This window comes from Acomys russatus, chromosome 4 (assembly GCF_903995435.1).
Source record: "Acomys russatus chromosome 4, mAcoRus1.1, whole genome shotgun sequence".
Lineage (NCBI taxonomy): Eukaryota > Metazoa > Chordata > Mammalia > Rodentia > Muridae > Acomys > Acomys russatus.
This window is the reverse complement of record NC_067140.1, coordinates 58,542,036-58,566,287: the sequence shown is the minus strand read 5'-3', so window position 1 is coordinate 58,566,287 and position 24,252 is coordinate 58,542,036. Positions and strand designations below refer to the sequence as shown.

At 51.2% G+C, this 24,252-nt stretch overlaps 1 protein-coding gene across 1 annotated transcript in view; it reads right to left on the bottom strand.

Annotated features, from left to right (window-relative positions):
• The window catches only part of Duox1 (dual oxidase 1), a 34,267-nt gene that overhangs the window by 2,445 nt on the left and 7,570 nt on the right, over window positions 1-24,252 (bottom strand). The window contains exons 9-30 of the mRNA XM_051144519.1: window positions 23,968-24,058; window positions 23,173-23,275; window positions 22,794-22,966; window positions 21,000-21,175; window positions 20,590-20,708; window positions 19,845-19,982; window positions 19,070-19,183; window positions 18,153-18,352; window positions 17,418-17,603; window positions 12,868-13,093; window positions 12,596-12,689; window positions 12,173-12,348; window positions 9,962-10,031; window positions 9,428-9,553; window positions 8,472-8,650; window positions 8,079-8,309; window positions 7,466-7,565; window positions 7,213-7,262; window positions 5,773-5,900; window positions 1,540-1,693; window positions 945-1,177; window positions 530-688 (exon numbers count right to left, since the gene is read on the bottom strand). Of these exons, the coding sequence (XP_051000476.1) occupies window positions 530-688; window positions 945-1,177; window positions 1,540-1,693; window positions 5,773-5,900; window positions 7,213-7,262; window positions 7,466-7,565; window positions 8,079-8,309; window positions 8,472-8,650; window positions 9,428-9,553; window positions 9,962-10,031; window positions 12,173-12,348; window positions 12,596-12,689; window positions 12,868-13,093; window positions 17,418-17,603; window positions 18,153-18,352; window positions 19,070-19,183; window positions 19,845-19,982; window positions 20,590-20,708; window positions 21,000-21,175; window positions 22,794-22,966; window positions 23,173-23,275; window positions 23,968-24,058 (3,226 nt within the window). The remainder of the gene's footprint in view (window positions 1-529; window positions 689-944; window positions 1,178-1,539; window positions 1,694-5,772; window positions 5,901-7,212; window positions 7,263-7,465; window positions 7,566-8,078; window positions 8,310-8,471; window positions 8,651-9,427; window positions 9,554-9,961; window positions 10,032-12,172; window positions 12,349-12,595; window positions 12,690-12,867; window positions 13,094-17,417; window positions 17,604-18,152; window positions 18,353-19,069; window positions 19,184-19,844; window positions 19,983-20,589; window positions 20,709-20,999; window positions 21,176-22,793; window positions 22,967-23,172; window positions 23,276-23,967; window positions 24,059-24,252) is intronic.

Genomic DNA, 24,252 nt, shown 5'->3' with positions numbered 1-24,252 from the left:
GATTCACCTGCCAGGCCCAGAGAGACAAGCAGGGGCCTGCCATTGGGTCCAAACTACAGACAAGGGGCCTGTGTGGAGGGGGCCTGAAGGCTTGGCTGTGCTGCTCTGGCCAACCCACCTGCAAGTCCCACCTCGTGAGGCCTGAGCCAGTTTTACTTGTGCCCCACCCAAAAGGTGCCCTTCCCTCTCCCAGCCAGTGCTCCAAGGGCTGGCCTCTTCTGGATACGGGAATGCAGTTTCGTTGGTTGCTTGCTTGGTTTTGCCTCCCTTCAGCCCTTCCTGGTGAGACTCCCACAAGCAATCCCATGTGGAGCACCTGATGGCTGAGTGAAGGAGCTCTTGGAAACTGGGCAGGGGCCTACAGACGTCAGTTTTCCAATTCTGCCTGTCAGGATTCCGTGGCATCTTTCCAACACACCACCCCTCTCCAGGTTTCACACCAGCTTGCCCTTGCTCAGATGTTAAGAGACGAGAGCAGAGAGGCAGGGGACACAGGTAGCATGTTAGGGAACCATGGGCTGGCACTCACCTTCTTACAGAACACTTGGCAGCTGACTGATGACTTGAAAACCAGGTCTTTGAGGATGGAGGCAAAGGGGGTGACCCCGATTCCAGCTCCCACTAACACTGACACCTCAAACTTATGCCACTCCTGGTGGCCCTCTCCAAATGGCCCGTCGAGGTACAGCTGTAGGGAGGGCAGTGGTTTTAAATTCAGTGTGGCCATCATTCTGAAGCCAGAAATGGAATCAGTAGGCTGGGAGGGGGAGCTACCTGACATCAGGAAAAGTACATGGTGGAATTGGGTCTGAGATGTTTTCTAGGACAACCATTCTCTGAATTGAAGGAGGGAGCAGTATCCTGGGGAGCCTGGTGATGCCGCGGCGGTGGGGGTGGGCATGGGTATAGGAGTGTACAGATAATGTGGCCTAAAGTCTGGGCACCTTTGGGTATCTGGCACAGGTGTCACCCGTTGGGGGTGAGTAGATCTCCCTGAGGCGGGTGGTCCAGGGTCCTGCTGCCCGGATGTGCAGGCTGAGTGTGTCCTCATGGGGTGCAGAGGTCAGTGTGAAAGGGTGGTATTCGGTGGTTCCCAGCGCCAGGCATGCAATGCGCACCCACTGCCCTGATTTGTATTCAAAGCCCTGGGGCCTCTGGAACCGCAGGTGGGTCACTCCTGAGAAGGGATGATGCAAGAGACCGTTGCCTTGAACCCTGCAACAGTATGGCTTCCTCCAACTACAGTCTCAGCTCTGATGACAAGGCAGACATTCTTCTATTAGAACCATGCCTTGAGAAGGAACTGGAGATGCCCAGGGCAAGGAGAAGCCTGGCCTAGGCTCCTACACTCTCTGTCTTAAGCAGGGCCCTATCTTCTAGCAAAGATGATTGCTTCCAAATATTATTCCTCCCAATAACCCCAGGTCCCTTCTATCTCTAATGGGCCAGGCCAGTAGACCTGAGTGGTCCAGGCACTGTTTGCACCATCAGTTGCCTTAGTAACCAAGCTGGTCCCCTCACAAACCTCCAGGCTTGTACCTGAAGGCAGCAGCTCAGCCTTCACCACGCTGATCTCCACCTTCTTCCGGCTCAGGCTCACCAGCTTGTCCCCCACATAGATAATGGCTGGGACCAGGAAGAAGATGTGGAATCGGGGCATCTGGATCAGAGCAAAGCTGCCATGGATGATGAGCTGCACAGAGCAAAGAGTACAACTCAGACTCAATGCCATGTACAACAGACTGCGGGGCCAGCTTTGACCCTTAGACCCCATGACCTTCTCCACTGGGGTGTCCATTCCCCGCCTCACCGTAGATCAGTTCCTTCTAGGTTCTAACACCACCGCTCCTGCCTCCATCCCCCAAAGGAATATTACTATCCCAGACATAGCCAAGTTGAACCCTACCTGGACTCCGTAAGATACCCAGTGTGATGAGGGGGGCAGGGAGGGGAGAATGAATCTCAGATGTAGCCCGAGGCCTTGAGCTTGGGTCGAGCTTCCTGCCTCAGCCTTCTGAGTACAGGATTTACAAGCCTACATCAACACATCTGCCAACATGACTTTTTAAAGCTTTTGTTTCTTTGTTTGTTTGTTTCATGTCCTCTGTCTAAAATGCTTTAGTGAACTTCCCAATGTACTCTCAGGCCTTGCAGCACTCTGACCTCTAGAACCCTGACAGCTGGTTCTTCCTCCTTGTACCTCAAGTCCAAGTCCTTTGGGGTGCAGAATCTTTGCACTTACGGGGAGGGATAAGGGGAAGCCTGAGCTGTCCTACCCCTAGCTCTCTCCATGGCTTCCCCTGTCCCCCAAGTCTCAGCAGAGCTAGCACCTCCTCAGTCTTCTGTCTGCCACGTCATAGCTCCCTGGTAATCTGCCATCACCTATAACCAGTTTTTGCTCACGTACGTGCATACTGTTTCCCTGAATGGTCTGAGGAGGTAGCGACTGTCCTAGCATTGTTTTGGATCTTTGTGGTGCCTTCTGGCTGCACCTTTGGCACTCAGTAATGGTCGGGGAAGGGGCTGTCCTGTTTATTTCACCTTTTAGTGGCTAAGAATACCTAACTAGCCCAGCTTTTTTTCAGAAATGACCTGACAGACTATCACCGCCCCACCCAGGACTCTCTTCCTCCCTTTCTTTCTTTTCTTTTGTTCTCTAAGGATTAAGCCTAAGAGCCTCACACGTGCTAATTGTTTTTTGTTTTTTACCACAGAGCTGTATCCCAGCTCTCTTCTTCCTTTTCTTTTGAGGTAGTCTTAATGATTTGTCTATACTAGCCTTGAATTCACTCTGTAGACCAGGCCAACCCTGAACTGGCAGTCCTCCTCCTTCTGTCTCCCAGGTAGTTGGGACTACAGGTAGGTGTTCCCTGACCCCACTGCAAGGTCTTCTTTAAGGACATGCCTGCTCCCACTCCACAGCCTGTGACATTTAGTGACCCCCCTCTTTACCTCCCTGTCTCACTGCCACTTAAGCAACAGTGTTCTGCCTGTTCTGCCTCAGCCACCCCGGCCACTCATTTCCCAGCTCCTGCGCTGGCCCCATTCCATCTGCCACCCCCCAATCACGGGTGTGGTCCAAGCCTAGTTTCCTCACTCACTCACTGCTCTTTTCTTTCTGTGCCCCACCATGTAGTGCAGCCTCTCTGATAAGCCGCAACCATCCCGCCTCATCGGCCACCCCCACACATCGCCAGCATGTTCTGCTGCTACCCAGGCATGTCGCCTCTGCCCCCGAATAGCCTAGCACTATTCCCACCCCTACATCTGTGTGCATGTCCTTCTACCTAGATCCTGCTACCAGGATTGCTCTTCAGTTGCCACTCAACCTTGTCACTGTTGAGCAATCTCTTTCTAAAGCTGTAGCCAGAGTCCCATTTACTCTCAAAGCTGGCCCTAACCAGTTCAGTGGAAGTAAAACTCCTCTCCACGGTTTCCTATGGCTTTCCCACAGTTTTCCATGGCTTCCTGTTAGGGCATTCTGCTTAGCAAGTCCTTCTGTTTGGTGTGCATATGGCATCGGTCTCTGCAGCCCATCCTTATTTCTACGGGCGAGGTTCAGAGAGGCCACCTCTGTTGAACTTGGCGCAGAGCTAAGGCAGAAGAGACTCTTTGTTGCTGTCTGGTTAGTTGAATTCAGGTCTCTGTTTCAGGAATTCCCTCCCTGGACGAGGGTCCCACATTTCTTAATCTCTCCCTACAGGTGACAGTGCAGTTCAGTTCTGAGTTGTCAACTTAGACATTTTTTCTTGGGGGGGAGGGGAGCCGGGCGAGGCTCTATACTGGAGTCCTTTACATATAACTTTCCTTTCTGCCCAGAGGCAAGTGCCTCCCTCCACCCCAGTGATAAGAGAGAGATTGCTCTATCCCTGAATTCACTACCTGGGTACTGTCAATCTGCCAGCCTAGGACTGCCCAGCAACACAGTGATGTCTACAGGCAACAGTAAATCAATCAGAAAGCAGTCTTGGACTTAGCGAATCGAGCTAACCACTCTACTGGGTCTTCCCACTAGTTTTACACCACAAACAAGAACCATTTCATAGCACAAGCAAGTAGGCAGCAGGCCAGGGCTCCACCCATCCTTGGGTAGGTAAGTGGGGAGGGAGGAAATTAGTTAACCACGGCTCCCAAAGGAGGGGGAGATTTCTTTGGAAACAAGCATCAGCAGTTCTAGGAAATATCCTAAGCCAAAGTAGATGTTTCAGAATCTGGAAATGCTGAGCCACAGGCAAGATGTCCTCCCACCGGGGAGAGAGCTGCATCTGAGAGGACAGGATTTAGCCACACCCAAACAGTGGTACTGTTCTTCATTTCAGAACAAAGGAGACTCCTGTGTACTGTTCTGCTAGAGATAAACATGCTAGTCATAGGGGCTTTGGGCTCCTCCATCAATCAATTGATGGGAAAAGTGAGGGCCTTGGGACCTGGTTTAACGTCTCAGTCATCTTAGGGTACCCAGGTCAGAGTCGGCTCAGGAGTTCAGGTGAATCAGCTGACGACAGCACAGTGGAGGAGGGGGAGGGGTGAAGGGACCAGTAGAAGAGAGGGAATGGGAAGGAGAGAAGACATGAAGCCGGGGTTGAGAAGGAAGCAGTGTAGGTGTATAAGAATGGTAGTGTTGGGGCTGGAGAGATGGCTCAGAGGTTAAGAGCACTGTTTGCCCTTCCAAAGGTCCCGAGTTCAATTCCCAGCAACCACATGGTGGCTCATGACCATCTGTAATGAGATCTGGGGGACAGGCACACATGCGGGCAGAATACTGTATAAATAATAAATACATTGTAATAATAATTAATAAATAAATATTAAAAATAAAAGAATGATAGTGTTATAACCCAGCCCAGCCTCTGTTCTGGCCCACACTCACATACACTTGTCAGGCACTGGCTCTGAGTCCTGAGTTAGCTGGCTGGCCAGTGTCGTGACATCTCCTGGGGAAGTGAGTCTGCACCAAAGGGATGCCACATTCTATTCTCCACTTGCTCCCCTGCCTCCTCCTGGCTGCAGGCTCTTGCTGTGAACCTCCCCCCCCCCCCATCCTCAAAAGGTATAAGATCCCTTCCTCTGCCACCTAGGCTCTGACTGTCTTCAAAGACCTGGCCTTAATGTCTCTGGTGCTGGGGCCTGAGCTCTCCTTGGAACCCAGGCCATCTGCACCTCTGTCTGCCCATGGTGTTAATTAATAACACGTTGAATAAATTCCTTATTCTCCAGTAATCCATCTCAGTGCCCTCTTGAACCAGTGGCTCCATCTAAAATACAACAAGGTGGAGTCGTAAGGTCGATCTTACCAGAAGTGTGGCTGGTGCTTTGACTGACCTTACTAACTTTACAGGTGATGTGTGGCTGGATGGCGTGTGGGTCTCAGATGTGATCAGAACAAAAATAGAACCCTTTAAAGTTTCTCCAAAAGGCAAATCTTCCTTAAGGTGCAAGAAGCCCACCCTCAAACCAAGAAAACAGCCACCCAAAGGTGCGGAAGAACTGGAAAGAAGTGGTGTGGGGAAGTCTGTGAGGAATGTGGATGAGCCTGGCAGGCCTGCTACTGAAGAAACCCACGGCAGGGAGGGACCTTCCAAGAGCTGCATAATGGGGTCAACCTACTGGAGAGCCCCACACTATAATTTTCATCTTTGTAAAGGGATGTGGAGAAACGAATGCTTGAAATAACTAAGAGGATGGGGGGGGGGGAGTCCCAGCCCTCACTGCCTCCCTAGGAATGTCTTGCCCATACCCCCAGAGGCATGGATCATAGCCAAAAACCCTCACCAGGACGTAGAGAGAAATGTAGAGGTGATGGGTCAGCCAGAAGCCTCGGAAGCTGCGGCGCCGGAAGTGGTGGGAGGCGAAGACGTACATGATGGCCAGGGCCAGGAGCAGTAGCACCCCGGTGAGGCCTGTGAAGAGAACAGAAGGGCAGAAGACTAAAGGGTAGTGCTGTGCGGAGGGTGTGTTCTGAGGTATCCAGCCAGGTGTCCTCTGTCCAAAATGGAGGGGTAGCAAAGTAGTCTTAGACTTAAAAGCCTCTCTTTTCCCTCCCCAACACAGCCCAGATCATAGGTACCTTTCCTTTCAACAGACCTTGTTCGTCCTCTATGGCTGAGGTCCTTTCCGCCTGTCATCACGTTAAATGTCAGTCCTTTTCCTGACCCTCAGGTCCTCAAAAACAAGGACCACACTAGGTCTGTCTCACTACTGATCCTCTTGCCCACCTCAAGGCCTGGCATACTGCAGTGTGCTGAGTGAATGCATGCATGGAAATCTCTAGATAAAACATGGGAAATACCAGGCACTGTTCCCACGGAGTCAAAATTGCACCATTCCACTTGAATATCATAGGACATGCCATGAACTCTGGACCAGTTTGTGCATGGGACCACACTAACCCAGCACATTTCCAGAGTTCCTTGGCCAGCCTGGAGTTGGTAGAAAGCCCCATCCTTCCTGGAGGATCCCATGTCAGGGGTACAGAGAGGGTAATGCTGGAGTCGAGATGGAGGTGTGGAAACACAGAACACCCTCCAGTGATCAAGGAGGAGAGAGGCAGTCATTAGGAAGATTAGAGCCCTGATGTGTGGAAAAGCAGAGGTTAAAAAGGGATTGAACCACAGCCTGTAAAGTTGTGAACAGAGAGAAGAGCATAAATACAGTCTTATCCACTAAATCCCAGTGTGCCGAAGTCAGCAAGCGCCCTCTGAAGTTCAAAGCAGTAGGATTAAAAAAGAAAAAAAGAAAAATAAAAAGCCTGCTGTATTTCACAGAAAGGAGTAAGCATGGAAAACACATTACCCTGAGGAGGGGACAGACTGAAAATATAAACGGGTTTAGGACAAGCCATAATAGATTCACAGCTATGAAATTGTAGGAGGTTGGTGGTCCCCCAACCCCCTCACCATGACCTTTGTCAAGACATCCTATGGTGTGGTTAGGGGCTTGTGCCTGGTCCTTCTGCCATGCACTGCATTTCTCAAAGCAGCTGTCATGATGTGTACGTGTATATTATGAAGAAAGGCAGCAGAGAAGCCCTTCCTAGGGAGGAGCTGGCCCAAGGTTGGGGGAAGGGCCACTGTAATACAGTCTCCTGCTGCCTAGGAGTGTCCTCCTTGGGGCGGCCATAGGAGTTCAGTGAGTAAGGGTTCAGTGGCAGAAGCCAGCACCTAGGATTTGGAGTCAAGCCCAGACACTGATAGAAGGGGAGAGAGTTCTCACCTGGTACAGTCTGGAAGAACCACCAGTAATACTTCTGAGGGAACTCTGACCTGTGCGGAAGGCACAGCGAAGAAGAGGCATGAGGTGACTTTCCTAGGACCTCTCCCAGAGTTCCCCGAGGAGCAGCAGAACCTATTCAACACCCTCTCCTTCTGCCAGCCGCTCAGTCCCATCCCAGAAGGCGACCCTGTCCTCTGGGGCCAAGAAGATGTGTCCTCTACCTTTAAGAGAGTCATTCCTGACACACACTTACCCATCGTCATGGAAAAGGCCAGGAAAGAGGCAAGAGAGGACACTGAGTGGACTGATGGAGAACAGGTACACATTCACTACGTGGCCAGCGCTGTGCAAGACTGAGAAAGACCAGACAGGGTGGTGAGCTCAGGGACACATTCAAGTGCTACACAGATAGAGAGGATTGAAACAGCACCCTTGGAGTCCAGGCTGTTGAGCCATAATCAACCTCTCCTGCTCCCCCCACCCGTCCCCATCCCCGATTCCACCTATGAACACAACCACATGATTCTGAAATTACACCATTAGAAGCTCATTCCTTTGGTTTCTTTCACGGATCTGCTTTAAAACATTAGAACTAGGAAAGCAGTAATTTGTACCCTTGTGCCCAACCTTGGTAGATTGTCGGTTAGATGTTGGGGAGGGGGCTGCCTTTGAAACTGTAGGAAAAGCCACTCCCGGCAGGATGGGCCCCTGGGCTTAATTTCATCCCACTCACTCACTGCCCAGCTAACTCCATCCTTATGAAGAATGCCACCCAAGATTGGCATTAAAGTTAAGTGCGATTGGGGAGTAAGGGAATCCAGCAAGAGCAAAAAACATCAAGAGAACCCCGTAGCAGCAGCCCCTGCCTGTGAGGATGATGGCTGTGGAGGCAATCAGGCGGTGGAAGTCCACGGCGGCGTCGAAGGGAATGTAGCGGTTGAGGAAAGTCTCCCGCAAGAAGGTGATGAGGTTGCGGCACATGGTGAGCAAAATGTAGGAAAACATGAAGGAGATGCTGGCCGCCGTGCCCCGAGACAGGATGATGCCCACGCGGGTGGTATCGGTGATGCCAGTGTGGTGTGCCGCAAAAGCATAGTCTGTTGAGGGAAAACAGTGCAGTTGTAGAAGATGCTATTGTCACTTACCGAATCTCCCCCACCCACCCCGAGACACACACACACACACATACACACAATGTGTGTCACTCACAATGGGCTCCAGTCCCAGACCCCAGACTTGTGGTATATGACGTCACTCACAGTAGGCTCTCTCCAGAAAGAGCGCCCCAGTGATGGCATAAAACACCGCCACACAGCCGATGTGGCGCCGGTAGTTTTCAATGAAGCGTTTGAACTGCTGCACCGTTTGGTGGCGACGACTGCGTTGAAACTTCTCTCGGTGTGCCTCGGTGAACAGCAAAGGCTGGAACGAAGTTACCCTGGGAGATAGGGAGCCTTAGCCTTGGCCTGTGAGGCTGAATACAAGTGGAAACCCGCTACTCCAAAGAGAGCCTCGGAGGGTCAGCCTGGGAAGGACAGAGCCTCATGCCCCAGGGTTCAGACCCCAAAAGGCTTTGCCCCATAGTCTACATGAGGGCTGATTTTCAACTGGTTATTTCATGTCTGGAGATAGACTCCATCTCCACCAGGGTCCACTCACAGACGGCCCCTTCCCCTCCTTGTTTGTAGTTCCCACCAGGCTCCCACAGTGAACCTTGAGAAGGCTCACTGTCAGAGTTAGCTTCACTTGTCAACTTGACACACCTAAGGAATTACCTTCATCAGATTGGCATGTCTGTGGGGGCATTTGTTGATTGATGGAGGCAGGCCCAGCCCACTGTGGCCGGGGCCATCCCTAGGCAGGTGAGCCTAGGTTGTCTAAGAAAGGTAGCTGAGCCAGGTGGTGGTGGCGCACATCTTTAATCCCAGCACTTGGGAGGCAGAGGCGGGAGGATCGCTGTGAGCTCGAGGCCAGCCTGGTCTATAAAGTGAGTCCCCCTCCCCTGCTCCCGACTTCCCAGGCAGAGGTGAGAAAAGATCTGAACTTCCCCCTTGCCCCTTCCTACCATTCTGGCATTAATCATAGCGAGCTATAGTGATGGGTGCACCAAAGCTTTCTGCGGCAGAGGGTATTTATCTGCCGGTAAAGCAGAGCGCCCTGAACCAGGTCATGGAACGTTGAAGGGAGGCACAGGCGAGGGGCAAAGCAGGCGTACTTCTTGCCAAACCTCCGTCGAATCTCCTGAGGAGGGTCTGTGTCCACGGGGCACTGTAGTCTCTGTGGTGATGACTCCGACTTGGTGTTGTTGCGGGCACAGTGGGCGCTTATTCTGGGCGAAGGGCTAGGAAGGAAAGGCAAGAGGTACCATCTGATCCCCTGCTGCCCTGCTCTGCCTCCAAACCAGCTTTGTGCAGGAAAGATCAGATCCCTCCACACAGGACAGCAGGATTTCCACAGAGAGGCAGGCACACACAGAGAGTGAGTACAAGTTGAGGCCTCAGGATATAAGTGTGTCCTCTACAAGGATACTCGGCGCAAGCACTATGTGAGCTTTGCTGAATCTCAGCAGGCTTTCTCCTCATTCCCATGTGGGACGGACCTGTCTGGCCCCTTGGAGGAAGTGGGCCCTTTCTCTATTTGCATAAAGATGCAACAAGGCACAGCAGAGGTGGGGTAGGGGTGGGCGGCAACCTCAGCCATTCTAGGGAGCAAAATGACAATTACACAATATACTCAGATGGGAGCTTACCAGATCTTCTCCTGGCTGATGTAGGAGGCTCGCCGGCACAGGTCCTTGATGACCTCAGGCACTTCCACCCCTGTGATGCAGAGCTTTGTTAGGAAACAGCTCAGAGCCCAGAGTCTAGGAGAGCCTGGTTCAAGGCACAGGGTCCCCTCTTTCCTATGTCTAAGCCTGTAGAAAGTCTCTATCCAAAGGAGGTCCTGCGTCTGGGTACCCCAGCCTCCATTCCTAGCCCCACTGGGAGCTGGACTCACATAGACACAGCTATAAGGGAGGTGACCCAAAAGTCTTTCTTTTCTGTGTTTGAAAACGTTCGTAATAAAATACTGGAAATGTCATCTCATTATTCCTGCCAGAGCCAAACACTAAGAACAAAGCAAGGCTGAGCTGCAAATCCAAGTTCTTACAGGAGGCTTGCAGCCTCCGGGGGTGGGGGGGGGGGTGGGGGGCAGTGGCTGAGCTGCAAATCCAAGTTCTTACAGGAGGCTTGCAGCCTGGGGGGGGGCGGGCTTCTAAGTTCTGAACCAACCCTGAAGATGCCTTAGCTCATGGCAAACTGATCTATGTGAAAGTCAAGTGTTTGAGGATTTACTTATTTCAGTTTCATGTTTTTGAGTGTTTGTGTCCATGTATTTATGTGCATCACATGTGTGCCTGATGCCCGAGGGCGGCCAGAAGAGGACATCTGATCCCCTGGAACTTGGTGACAAATGGTTGTGAGCTGCCAGGTTGGTACTGAGAACTGAACCTGGGTCCTCTGCAAGAGCATCACGTGCTTTTTAACCACTGAACCACCTCTCCGATTCCAAAATCAAATGTTTTAAAACCAGGTACAGATAGCCACTCTCTCCAATTGTCCAGCAAACAGCAACTGTGGCAAAATGGCCATCAAGCGGGGATCTTGGTGAAGGGGAGAGTGTTTGCAATACTCTTGTGCCTTTTCCTGTCATGTCAAATCTTTCAAATAAGATCAGAAGGAAACAAGAAGGCACAGAGATGATTAAAAGAGAAACAAGACACCAGGCATGGTTAACCTTCTGTTTCATTCTCAATCCCCTGCCTAGCCATCCCAGGGTTGCCAATCCCAGGACAGGACGGTGCAGCCTGGCTCACTTCCAGGTGCCTCTGCCCTCAGGCCCAAGTGCTCATTGCCTTGCCTTCCTAGGAAGAGCAGAAAGCTACAGAATCAGCTTTTGCTGGCTCCCCTTGCCCTCAGGCCGGAGGAAGCCATGTGCAGAAGTTCATCCACACCTTGCCTAACTCACTATCGTCTCTCAGCAATGCTGCCACCCCCCCTCCCAACTCTTCTCATAATCTGGGAAGGACCAGGTTTGGTCTCAGCATGCCCCAAGGAGAATCACAAAGACATTGTGATGGCGCAGAACAGGCCACACACAGACCCATCCCCTTCTTGTTGTCTGTCCCTTCCCTCACTCAGACCCTGGCCTCCACCCACTTGAGTCAGACACAGGTAGGGCAGGAAGTAGCGGGAAGGACAATAGAGTTGGGCCTTGATGCACTCATCAAACGTTGACTGAGCACTTAGCCAGGAGATGAGGGGCCGAACCCCAAATACACCAGAACCATACAACCCAGATGAGAAGAACACAGACTGGCCCAAGGAGAGTTGTAACAAAGAGACGCCGTTCTCTCCCAGTTCCAAACTTAGAGGTGCAAGGGAGGCATGGCTTTGACAAGGAGCCAGAAGAAACAGGGTTCCAGTCAATATCTCCTACCGCAGACTGGGTGTAGTAGCATACGTCTGTTACCTCGGCACTTAGGAGGTAGAAGCAGGAGGACTGCCACAAGTTCAAGGCCAGCCTGGTCTACACAGGCCATCCACCATCCACCATCTACATAGCAAGACTCTGGTCTCAAACAACAACAAAAAGTCTCCCACCCCATCCTTACTCCACCCACTGCAACAGTCAGGATATATTCATGGGCCCAAGGCACTTTTATCTTCTTAGGCCCCTTTCTCCATACAAATAAAAGGCAATCAGCAATGTTATTTGATAATTACATGGGTATAAAAAATATAATTCACACTGGATATATTATGTTTGTTATTATGTTGATTTTCCTTGTTTTTTTTTTTGTTTGTTTGTTTGTTTGTTTTGTTTTGTTTTTTAATAAAGTCTTTCTTGGGGCTCCTAAAAGCATATAGAAATTCTGCCCAACTTCTAAGTGAGCCCTGCCAACCAGAGTGAGCCCCACCTTTGACACAGAGCTGCGTGAATCGGAGATCGCTGTCGTGGTCCCGCAGCATGAAATGGAAATCCTCCCAGGTCAGCTCCTCCTTGTCCTGGAAGCCCGACTCCCGGAACATGGACTCCACCACCTCAGCCAGCTGGGCCTTGGACAGGCAGTTGTTGGATATCTCAATGAAGGACCTAGGGTTGGCAGCAGGCACCAAGCCCAGACACAAAGGCTCACTGACTATCTCCTTCAGGACTCCCTATAACAGGGTCCCAGCCAGCTGAACTCCAAGTCCCTCTACTAGTTTAGAAAGCTCTGGTTACAAAGATAGAGAGGACACCCCTACTTCTCCTTTATGCTTCTGTTGTGCTCTTGTTGGACCCTTCTGCTCCTGGGAGTCCATGACCTCACTTACTCTCCTGGCTGTTAGAAAGGACCAACCTTAGCATCCTAATGAATTCCTCCTTGGAAATGAGGCCATTCCCATCAAAGTCATACATCCGGAACATAAGGCGGGACTTCTCCTCGGGGGAGCCTGGAAGAAGAGGGTTCTGTGAGGAGAGCCCCACCCAACCTCTAGAAACCCATACCAGACTCTCAGGCATCTGCCATAGTTAAAGACCTAGCCTCAGGGATCTCTGGCTTCCACAGGTCAGCCACATTTCAATGCCCATGCCCCTCTCCTTCTGAACAATTATTTTCTCCTTCCTCACCTTTCATGAAGACCACTAGGATGTCCAGGAACTCCCGGAAGGACAGGTAGCCATTGCCATCCTTGTCAGCCAGAGAAAACATGGACTCCACAAACATATCCTGGGGCTTGAGGCCCAGGGAGTCGGCAAACTCAGCTCTGCTCAGCTCACAGGTCAGGGCCTCGCGCACTTTAGTCGAAGAGTCCAGAGGTAGAGTTCCTGCGTCTGCCTGATTGATGTCCAGCACCTGCATTTAGGCAGCCACAGAGGTGGGAGAAAAAAGGTAGGAGGCATCCTTTCCTTGCAGGGTGGTGGGTCCACTTTCTGAGGCCATCTGCCCAGCACAGACCTCCATTAGCAGCCCAGGCCTGTGAGTTAGCTATATTCATTATACTCCATGATTCCATGGTTCCAGGATTTGGCTGACTGAACCAAGTATACACATTTGATTCAACCTGGGTATGTGGAGTTAGAACCAAGAGGTCCCAGATGTGCTCTGACAGGAGCACAGGGTGTTCAGAGACACAGGCGGAAGAAGAGCCAGAGAGAAAGTAGAGGTGATGGAAAGAAGACAGGCCTTGTCTACTGATAGCTTTCTCTCTCAGATCTTTCCAAGCCAAGCTGAAGGCCTCCACTTGGGGCTCCTGAGTCTACGTGACTCCGTTATGTCTGTCTTATGTCTAAAAGGTGTAGGAGAGGAGAATTCTTCTTACGGGCTATCTCCAACTTTCCCAGGGACTGAGCCAGCAAGACAGCAGACAGCAAGGGAAGCAGGTAAGGCCACAGACCAAAAAACCTGTTTTTCCTGCCTATCGACAGGGCTGCTCACCCCAAGCCTGCCTGTATTTTCATGAGGCAAGTGCTGCAGCTTCCAACAAGGTGCCTTAGTGGAAAGAGCCTGGGGCTGGAGGCAAGAGAGCTGGGTTCATGTCCCAGTTCTGCCACCTGTGTGCCACATAACCTCAGGCACATCCCTTTGGTTGTCTGGGGTTTGTTCCCTCACCTGCCCTGCTCATCTCCCGGGTTAGTATGGAAATCACCAAGAGAGGCTGTGGAGGGAATGGTTTTGAAAGCAGAAAGTTCAAGGCAGCTTGTGGGGAGACCTAGCAATCCATTAAACACACAGAACAAGGTCTTCCCTTCACCCTAGTGAAGTCTGAACTGAGTGCAGGTGCCCAGGTCCTACTTGCGCCCTAGCAAGGAGACCCATCCCACTAGCTGAGGACCCCCACCCCCGCCCAGTTCTTGTGCAAAACCCCATCCATATTCAGTTAGTTGGTGAGTTAAATTTCGCCCAGAGTCCATGTGCGCATGCCCATTAAATAGCAGTCTCCTCTGAATCCTCTCCAGCTACCCACTCCTCTCCTCCTCGGACATTAATTGTCTCCCTTCTATAGTGCTTTAGTCCTACTCGCTCCTTTCTCCTGGGCCGGAACTTTTTTTCAGCTTTGTGTCCTTGCCAGTCTTACCTATATCATGATCTTACACCAGACTGAAAGTTTTTTCACTAACGTCCTAGCTCACGTGTTTCCTGGATCACTTTTATAATCTTCATCCCTTCCCAGTCTTTCGAGTGAATATCATCCCTGTCCTGATAGGATGCTTAGCTTCTTAAGTATGGGACGCATACTGTATTTGTGTCTATCCCTGAGCCCCACGATGCAGATAGAACCCAAGTCTTACACATCCCAGCAAGCGCTTTACCACTAACTGTATCCGCAGACATCCTTGCCTCTGAGACAGCAGCCCATGTTGGACTCGAACTCTGAACCTTCCCGTTTCTCCCTCCACAGTGCTAGGATTACAGGCATATGCCAGCGTGCTCTCTACACTTCATTTCCTATCTCTACTATACTGTTCTGCTCAGGTTATCTTTATTTTTGTACCAGATGTAGCCATTGGTCTTGGAAATTTTCCCACAACTTCCCAATAGTTCCCAGAAGTCCATGTGGTAGACGTTAATGCTCCACGTGCGCTCTCCAAAGAAGGAATGGACTATGGCTCTCAGGGGCCCCACAGGACTGGCTTGGCCCGCCTCATTCCTACTCACGGACTCCTCGGAGCCTTACATCAGGAGACAGGATTGAGATGGGAAGAGACATGTTCGCACTAAATAGGAAAAAGACTGAGAGACTGCTTTTGCAGAAGAGCACCAGCTACAGACTCCTCAAAGCAGAGTAAGCCTTGGCACCCATGCCTTTATATTGTGTGTTTCATCTGAGCTTCAGCTTCCGCTCACCTCAGGCACAAAGGCATGCTGATTGCCTAATGAGTGTCTCTCTAAAATCTGATACAATGGGCTGGAGAAAAGGCTGAGCGTTAAGAGCACAAACTTCTCCTCAAGAGGTCCGGTTCCCAGTGCCCACGTCAGGTTTCTCAGAAGGTTCACAACTACTTGCTTGTCACCCAAGTTCCAGAGAGATGTGATGCCTCTGCCCTCCGTGGACACGCACACTCATTTGTCTCTCACCCCCATGAACATAGTTAAAAATAAATCCTTAAAACAAAACAAAAACCTACCTGTTGGCATTGGGGTAATCAGCCCTAACTTTACCTAACCCACTTCCATCCCTTTTCAAGGCTGAAGACATCGAGAGCAGCCAAGGTATTTTACAACCAGACTTTACCCGCTGTTCCAGAGCCCTAAAAATCTCTATGACTGCCATCAACCCGCGGTCAGCTTGGTGTTCAGGAACGGCGAGCAGAGCCCGCAGGCAGATCACCCCAGGATGCGATTACTCCCTGAACAGAAGAAGGAACTACTCCATGGTGGGAACTGAGGCTGCTCACCTGAGCAAACCAAGTCACCTTACAGGAACCAGAATGTCCCCCCAAACGACAGAGTAGGGCGTTCTCTCCAGCCCACTTTCAGAACCGAAACTAAAGACCAGTGGAGCAGACTACAGTATGACTAAGGTTGACTGACTATGAATGCCTGGCCCTTTCCCTATATAAACTGCAAGTACATGTCAGTAACCCTAACTGGACGTGCATGTCTGGACCCATAAAGACAGCATTGACATGTTCCATCCCTGTCTTCCCAACGTGGCTATGTTGATTGGATTCCTTCCCTCACTAGACACAATTACTTTGGTTTGGAAGGCAAGCAGCTGAACCTAATCTGTTGAAACACACCGCTACCCCTACCTCTACCTCTACCTCTACCCTACCCTTATTCTAACCCCTACTCCTACCCTTACCCCAACCCCTACCCTTACCCCAACCCCTACCCTAACCCCAACCCCTACCCCTACCCTTACCCGAACCCCTACCTCTATCCCTACCCTTACCCCAACCCCTACCTCTACCTCTACCCTTACCTCAACCCCTACCCTTATCCCAACCCCTACCCCTACCTCTACCTCTATCCCTACCCTTACCCCAACCCCTACCTCTACCTCTACCCTTACCTCAACCCCTACCCTTATCCCAACCCCTACCCCTACCTCTACCTCTATCCCTACTCTTACCCCAACCCCTACCCCTACCCTTATCCCAACCCCTACCCCTACCTCTATCCCTACCCTTACCCCAACCTCTCCTACCCTTACCCTTACCCCAACCCCTACCCCTACCCTTATCCCAACCCCTACCCCTACCCAAACCCCTACCCCTACCTCTACCTCTACCCCTACCCCAACCCCTACCTCTACCCCTACCCTTATCCCAACCCCTACCTCTACCTCAACCCCTACCCTTATCCCAACCCTACCCCTACCTCTACCTCTATCCCTACCCTTACCCCAACCTTTACCCTTACCCTTATCCCAACCCCTACCCCTACCCTTACCCCAACCCCTACCCCTACCCTTACCCAACCCCTACCCCTACCTCTACCCCTACCCTTACCCCAACCCCTACCTCTACTCCTACCCCTACCCTTATCCCAAACCCTACCCTTACCCCAACCCCTACCTCTACCCTTATCCCAACCCCTACCCCTACCTCTACCTCTACCCTTTACCCCAACCCCTACCCTTACCCCCAACCCCCTACCCCTACCTCTACCTCTACCCTTACCCCAACCCCTACCCCTACCCTTATCCCAACCCCTACCCCTACCTCTACCTCTACCCTTACCCCAACCCCTACCCCTACCTCTACCTCTACCCTTAACCTAACCCCTACCCCTACCCTTATCCCAACCCCTACCCTAACCCCTACCCCTACCCTTACCCCAACCCCTACCCCTACCTCTACCTCTACCCTTACCCAACCCTACCCCTACCCTTACCCCAACCCCTACCCCTACCCTTACCCCAACCCCTACCCCTTCCTACCCCTACCCCTACCCCTTCCTACCCCTACCCCTCCAGATTTGGCCACTAGCCTAGGACTCCAGTAACATAAAAGTCTGGTGGCTTGACCTAAATCATGACAGACTTATCATATGAAAACTCAAGCCTTGAGATTTGAATGATCACTTCCATGGCCTCATGCAGGAAAGGATGCCTCCACAGGTACACACGCATACACATGTGCACGCACCTGCATGCACAAGCGCACACACACACACACACACACACACACACACACACACACACACACCAGATCTGTTCCCATGTACATACCTGGGAGAAAAGGTGCCTAAAAAAAGTCTCCAGGAGGTGACCCCGCTGCTCCCTTGTCACGGCTACTCTCATCAGCTCCTTCTCCCGCAGCTCCCACTCCTGGAAGCTCAGGCCACTCTCCTTCAGCGCCCCCCTGATGTTCTCCACCAGTGCCTGCCGCTCCTCCTCCATGTTAAACAATAGCACCTACAAAGGGAGCAGGAGCAGAGGCAATCATGTCAGTCTCCCAAGGACAGGCATTTTGTTTTACACAGATCTCACGAGGGGGGTCATTGGTATGGCCTTGCCACAGAGATACTGTCTTTCCATTTACTGAAGAGACAATGAACTGAAGAGACAATACTAGAGAAAAGCCTGAGGTGTGCAGGGGTCAAAGGGTGGGATAGACTGTGAACCAGGTACTCAGAACCCATGAGCCTGTTTAACACCCCTCCAAGTCCCTGAAAATCCACTAGAGACTGAAATAAAGGAATGGGGAAGAGGCCCCAGCTTCTTCCAGGAACTCATAGCTAAGAATCACAAGAACATCCTAAGCAAGGAAGGAGTCTGTCTGCCAATGGCTGCCAGGGTACAAGGAAACCATGCGAGCCAGCAGATCCAGAACAGGACAGACATGCACAAGTTTCTCTCTCTATCAGGTACTACATCTGGGGACTAGAGGTTAGAAACCCTGCCTCTGGGCTCAGTGTTTCTTTTCCTCCAGGTAATCTGTGATGGGGACCAGCTGGGTCATACCAGGTCATATTCCTTGGGGATCTTGAGCATCAGGGTCCGGCGTCCGCGGTTGCTGGACAGGATGAGATTGACCTGCTGTGGAGGCCGCAGCTGGATGGTGCGGAGCACAGTGAGCCTGCCATCTACTACTCGGATCTGTCCCGGCTGCAAGTGCACAAGCACTGGCCTGCAGGGCTCTTTGTGGCCCTGCCACTCCAAAGCTGGGAAGCAAGAGATGGGGCTGGGTCACCTGGGGCCAAGGGGTATCATGTGGCAAAGTGTATCGGGGGAGAGAGGGCCAGTGCAGGGTCTCAGCAGCAACTTGGCCCTTTCCTGGGCTCTGAGGGTCCTCCTTCCTCGACAGGTCTGCTGTTCCTCTAACCCATGAAGAAAACTAAGGACCACTGTTTCCTGAGTGTCTGCTGGATGCTCACCATAGTGCTTTGAGTTAGTTATTACAGTTTTTCACAACCTAAGATACGTGGCACTGTTAGGATCCTTACTTTACAGATAATCAGAAACAGGTTTAGAGAGATTGAGAACAAAATCTGCCTAAGGTCCAACAGCCAGTCCCAGAGCGATGGGACCAGGATTCCAATCCTACTTGACCCCATTAATTACTTGCTTTGCCTGCAATTTCAGCACAAGATGCCACAAAGCCATCTGGGACTCGTGAGTCATAGCTCTTCAGGATGAAAGCGGCTCTTCTGATTCTTCCACTACTCTATCACATTCCATTTATTTAGGATCATTGGGAGGAGCTTTGAGGCTTGGGGAACTGCAGCTCCAATGCCTACTCCAGCTCTCCTCAACCTGCCTGAGCTTTACCTATAGCCCTGAGAAAGAAGAGCCTTTTCCTCGGGCTCCTGGAGTGAGGGTAGGGACCATAGCCCTAAGTCGTATCCTCTCATCACTGCCCTGGCTCCCCCCAGACCTACCTTCCACTCCTCCTACAAGCTTCTCAGACATGATGCTGTGGCGCTCCTGTCTCTGGAGCTGCTTGTAATTCCTCATCCGAAGCCGGGCAACAATCCAGGCACTGAGCAGGCTGACTGGTAAGAACGAGAATGTAGGGTTGTGGGAGATAGAAGTCACTCCCATCTCAACCCCTCTCCTCAGGAAGAGTTCCTAAGATCCCTACCTTCTGACGCTCCTGCCTCCCAACTTTCAAATTGTGAGGCTCCATGGAAGGGGCACATTGCATCCCAAGGGAACTCTGGGTGGTGTCTAAAATATCAGTGTAGCCACACTGCTTCCATTACTTAGGTCCCTTCCCAGCCAGGGACTAAGTCCAGACTCCTCAAGCCACAAGCTAGACACACCATATCAGGATGTTGGGCCACCCACCCACACAGCCCTACCATGCTCCTGGTCCAGAAACTGTGTCTGCTCCAGCTCTGCTTCTCAGCGGAGGAGATGTCTCTGACAGCTCCCTAGGCTAGCAAGCTCTTACAAGCAGCTGTGGACCAGGGGGCTCATACAGGCTCTTGACTAAGCTGGGCCCAGGGCATCCCAGGAGATCTGGTAGGCAAATCTCCCTGGAGATCACTTATCTGCACCTGGACACTTTTCCTTCCCCTTATGTTTTCTCACCACCCAGAGGGACAGTACTCTCTGTATTTGTTGTCATCCATAAAACAACTCCAACCTACCCCCTAGATGACACTTTTTGATAGTTTGATAGCCTACCTTGCATACCCATCATTTTCCTACCTAAGGGAAAGCAGCAAAGAGTCCCAATGGTGAGTCCGAAGCCAAATCCACTACCCTCGAAATAGTCCCGAACGAAGAGGGGGACACAGGCTGGCAGACCCTTGGTGCTGAGCTGACTTGGCTGTGGACAGGGGTCTCCTGGGGGGAGGCAGAGGAAGTCAGAACACCTGCTACTGGGTCACAATCTGGCACCAGATCACTGAGGAGGGTGTTAACAGAAGAGGTGAGGGTACTCAAGGAACCAGAGAGGAAGGGGCTATTTACTCTGTCATTGTAACGAGACTATGGCATTTGCCTATGTGGGTAGCAAGCAGGTCCCAGCATGAACTTCAAAGTCTCTAACCCTCCTCTCTCTCTCTCTCTCTCTCTCTCTCTCTCTCTCTCTCTCTCTCTCTCTCTCTCTCTCTCTCACACACACACACACACACACACACACACACACACACAGAGCTTCTTTCATCACTGCTTTGGAGTATAATACCCTTTACCCTCCTAATGCCAGGCACAACCCCATCTGAATGTAAGAGTCTACTCCGGGTCTTTGGGCATCTTGGCCCTGCCACCAATCCAGCACCTACTAAGCTTGTGCAGAGGAAAACTGTATATAGCGGCCCTGGCACCTAGAACCAAGCTTCTCAAGGCCAGAACCCTAGCTCACACCTCGCTTGGAGTGGTCATCCAGCCCACAGTTGAGAAAGGACAAGACTCTGGACCCACACCCTCCAGCCACCTCTAGGTCACTTACCTGCAAGCCAGAAGAAGACATTGGCCTGCATGGCACTGGGGTCCACATTGGTGACAGCCACTAGGATGTCCCGTAGGGAAGTGTTTCGGATTTCTGCAATCTCTTCCTTAGAGAACAATCTAGGCACAGGAGAGGCGGGGGAGCTGCTGTGGTTAAGGGGAGATTTAGGACCTCACACTCAGGTATCCCATGGGAAAAGGGTGTCTGGTTCATAGCTGCGTTTAAGAGCTTGGCAGCCTTAATGAAAAGTCCTCAGCCTGGCACCCTAGGGAGCTGTCAGAGACCAGCCCTCATTTGACAGACCCAGAGGGGCTGCAATGGAGGCCCGTGGGGGCTGTGTGGGGCCAAGCAGAGAGCCTATGGTCCAGGCCACAGTGGATTCTGAGACACAAAGCCCAGGCAAGCCTTACCCATTCCTGCTGTTTTCAAACCAGTAGCGGTCACCATCTCGTAGCCTGACAAATTGGTCAAGGACAATGGCGCTGAAAAGGGCTCCAGGATCCCCGTGGCTCTCCAGAAGCCCTCCGGGGAGCAGCTCCAGCCGAGACAGATCCTGATGGTATAGGGCAGCTGTGGCCTCCAGCACCTGGAGTAGAGGGTGTTTGGGAGGGCCAGGCAGAAAGACAGCCCCCAGGCATTAGCCCCAAGGCCAATAACAACAAATGACCTTAACAGTAACTCATTCCTAGAGAGAACTTATTACACCCCAGGCGGGCTTTACACAAGTGAGCTCATTTGCAGGAAGTTGCCCACACACTCAACTTCCTGTTCTATGAAATTTGAATAAAACCAACAGCTAGTCCTCTACATAATTTCTTGAGGAGGTATGGAACCTGAGAAACAAATCGGGGTGTGAACGGTTGAGTGGCCGAAGGCTATTATAAAGGGTTCTATCTTTAGACTTTAAAAACAATAAAAAGAAAACTTTAAACAACTAAATCCCTAGCAGTTTGTGGTTGCAGTTGCTCGCACCTGTAATCCCACCACTGAGGCAGAGGAACGACCATGCATTCAAGTTGAGAGTGATTTTTTTTGTTTTGTTTTTTAAATTCTGACTATCTATCGCTGTTTGTTTGAAACAGAGTCTCTCTCTGTGCCAGGCTGGTCTGGAACTGAGATACTTCTGCCTCTGCCTTCCCTGTTTTTACCCTAATTACATTTTTATTACATTTGTGTGTAAGGTGTGTGTATGAGGTATGTGTGTGTATGTGTGTAAGGTGTGTGAGTGTGTGTGAATGCATTATGATACATATGTAGAGATCAGATGACAACTTTCAGGAATCGGTTTACCCCTTTCCCCATGAGGATCCTGGGGATCAATCTCGGGTTGTCAGGTGTGGCAGCAAGTTCCTTTACCAGCCAAGCCATCTTGCGGGCTCCTGTATTCTAAGTACCGGCTTAATTCCAGTGACACCTTGCTAAAGCCAAGACTTGTTACTCTTCATTTGTCTCCTGATTCCTACTTTTATGTAGATTCTACAAAGTTTGTGAGACCACTGTATACATTACTTTTAGGGAAGGGCGAGAAGAGCATTTCCTGAGACAGGGTCTCCTGTAGCCTGGACCAGCCTGGAACTTGGCTGGACTTGAACTCTTGAACCTCCTGATTTTGTCATCCCAAATCCTAGAACTATAGGCATGAGACAGCAGGCTGGACATAGCATTTCCTTATAATAAGCTTTTGATTCTTTTTTTTTTTTTTTACAGTAACTCTACAATGCACACAATTGTAGAAACACCTCTACGCCTAGGTGAGTGTGCCAAGATGACTGTGCCAAAGTGGTAAGGCAAGCAAACTTGGTCTATTGATGAGCAGACAATGCCATTTGCCCACAGGCAACAGCTCAGAGTGTAACAGCTAACTCAGGGTGAAGATGGCGGGAATAGCAGTACAGAGAAACATAGCTGTCCCTAAGCCAAGGACCTGCACTACCCACTCTGGGACTGTTAAGAGTAACAAAAACAACGCCTACCAGGCATGTGTCTGGCATATCTGTTGGACCTGGGCCTTCAGAGTCAAAGTCAAATCCTGCTGGGCTTGGAATCTCTTATTTTGGTGCACAAGATTGAAAGTGACCTGCATGAGTCTTGCCTGCTCACCAAGTGTGTCTCTGGTACCCATGTTTTACTGTCCATCTTTTCTGTTTGGGAACAGTGCACCCAGGCCCTCCCACTTGGCTCTCTGGGTCCTGACCCTTCCTCACAGTGCCATTGCTCCTCGAGAGTGCAGGGTTGATGTCCCGCCAGTGAGAAATGGGAGACAGTCCCAGTGCCTCCCTGGCTTTGGTGTAAGAAGGCAGGCCTAGATCCCGACCCCTCTGCAGGCAGCTGGCCAGGTAGTCTGTACGGGAATACTTCAATGGCCCAGGCCAGAAATCTGAAAAAGAAAGACTAAAGGGTTGGAGGAAGTTGAGGTCCGCCAACGCAACTCCATCCCAGACCACTCCAAACAGCCCCACGAGGAACCGTGATCAGTGGATCAGAAGCTCAGCCCTGAGAACTCCCTGCCTGCCTCTGCAGGTCCAGCTGCATCTCCTCCCGGGGTCAGAAGTTCACAGCCTGCAGGGACAGCCTTTGGCTCACCTTGCACATCCTCAACCACCACATGGTCCTCTCTCTCAGCGACCTGAGAGACCATGCCCAGCAGCAGTGCATCCACGTCTTCAGCACTTTGTAGGTTGGGGTGCTTAAGGAGTGGGGAGAAGAGAGACGTGGCTAATGGGGCCAGAGGTTGGGCAGCCTGGTTCCCTGCACCACATCTGACGCACCCTTGAACCTGCCATGTTCTTTGCTCTGGGGAGCATTTCTCAACTTCAGGGTTAATTCCTCACCCAGGGTAAATGATATCCCCACCCAAAGGTGATGTGTTGGAGCACAGAGGATTTATAAACATTTATTCTCTCTTCGGAGATTTGACAGTATGATTGGCAAGGACAACAGAGCATCTAGATGCTCGTTTTTGTTCTGTGGTCCTGAAAAAGCCATAGGACATGTCTGAACTTTTTATTAGAAGAGAGACCCAGGCTAGGGGTGTATATACCCCAGGGTCCAGCAATTGTCTAGGAGGGATAACATAGCTGAGTGCTCCAAAGTCTCCAGGGACCCAGTGTTGTCAAGGGAGAGGAAATATACTAGAAGAACAGTAAAAATGTGGAGCCATGCCTGAGCACATAGTTTTCTCCCCCCTCTTACCCCCGAGTCTCTCATACAAAGCCCTTAGGTGAGGATAGGGGACTGGCTTTTGACCACTCTAGCCCATCCAAGCTGCCTACTTCAGGCCTATTATCCAATTCTCCACACACTCAGACATACACACACACACACACACACACACACACACACACACACACACACACACTATGTGTCTCCAACCCTGACCTCTCGGCTCCAGTAGCTGTTGCAGACCCGGAAAGCTCCAGAGAAACTTGCGTTGTGATTGGCAATTCCCTGGAAGTGGCAACTGGAGTTCCTAAAATGAAAGGATCAAGAGTGGTTACTGAGACCACAGGGTCCTAATGTCAAGTATTAGGTCATCTTTTGTCACACTTCAGCCAGGAGTCCCAGGCCTTCCTTATTTGCTGTGTAACCAAGGCACCTGTTAGAAGGGTCCTACCTCCCATCTGACCAAATATCTGAAAAGTCTATCCACATCCTCTCTATGTG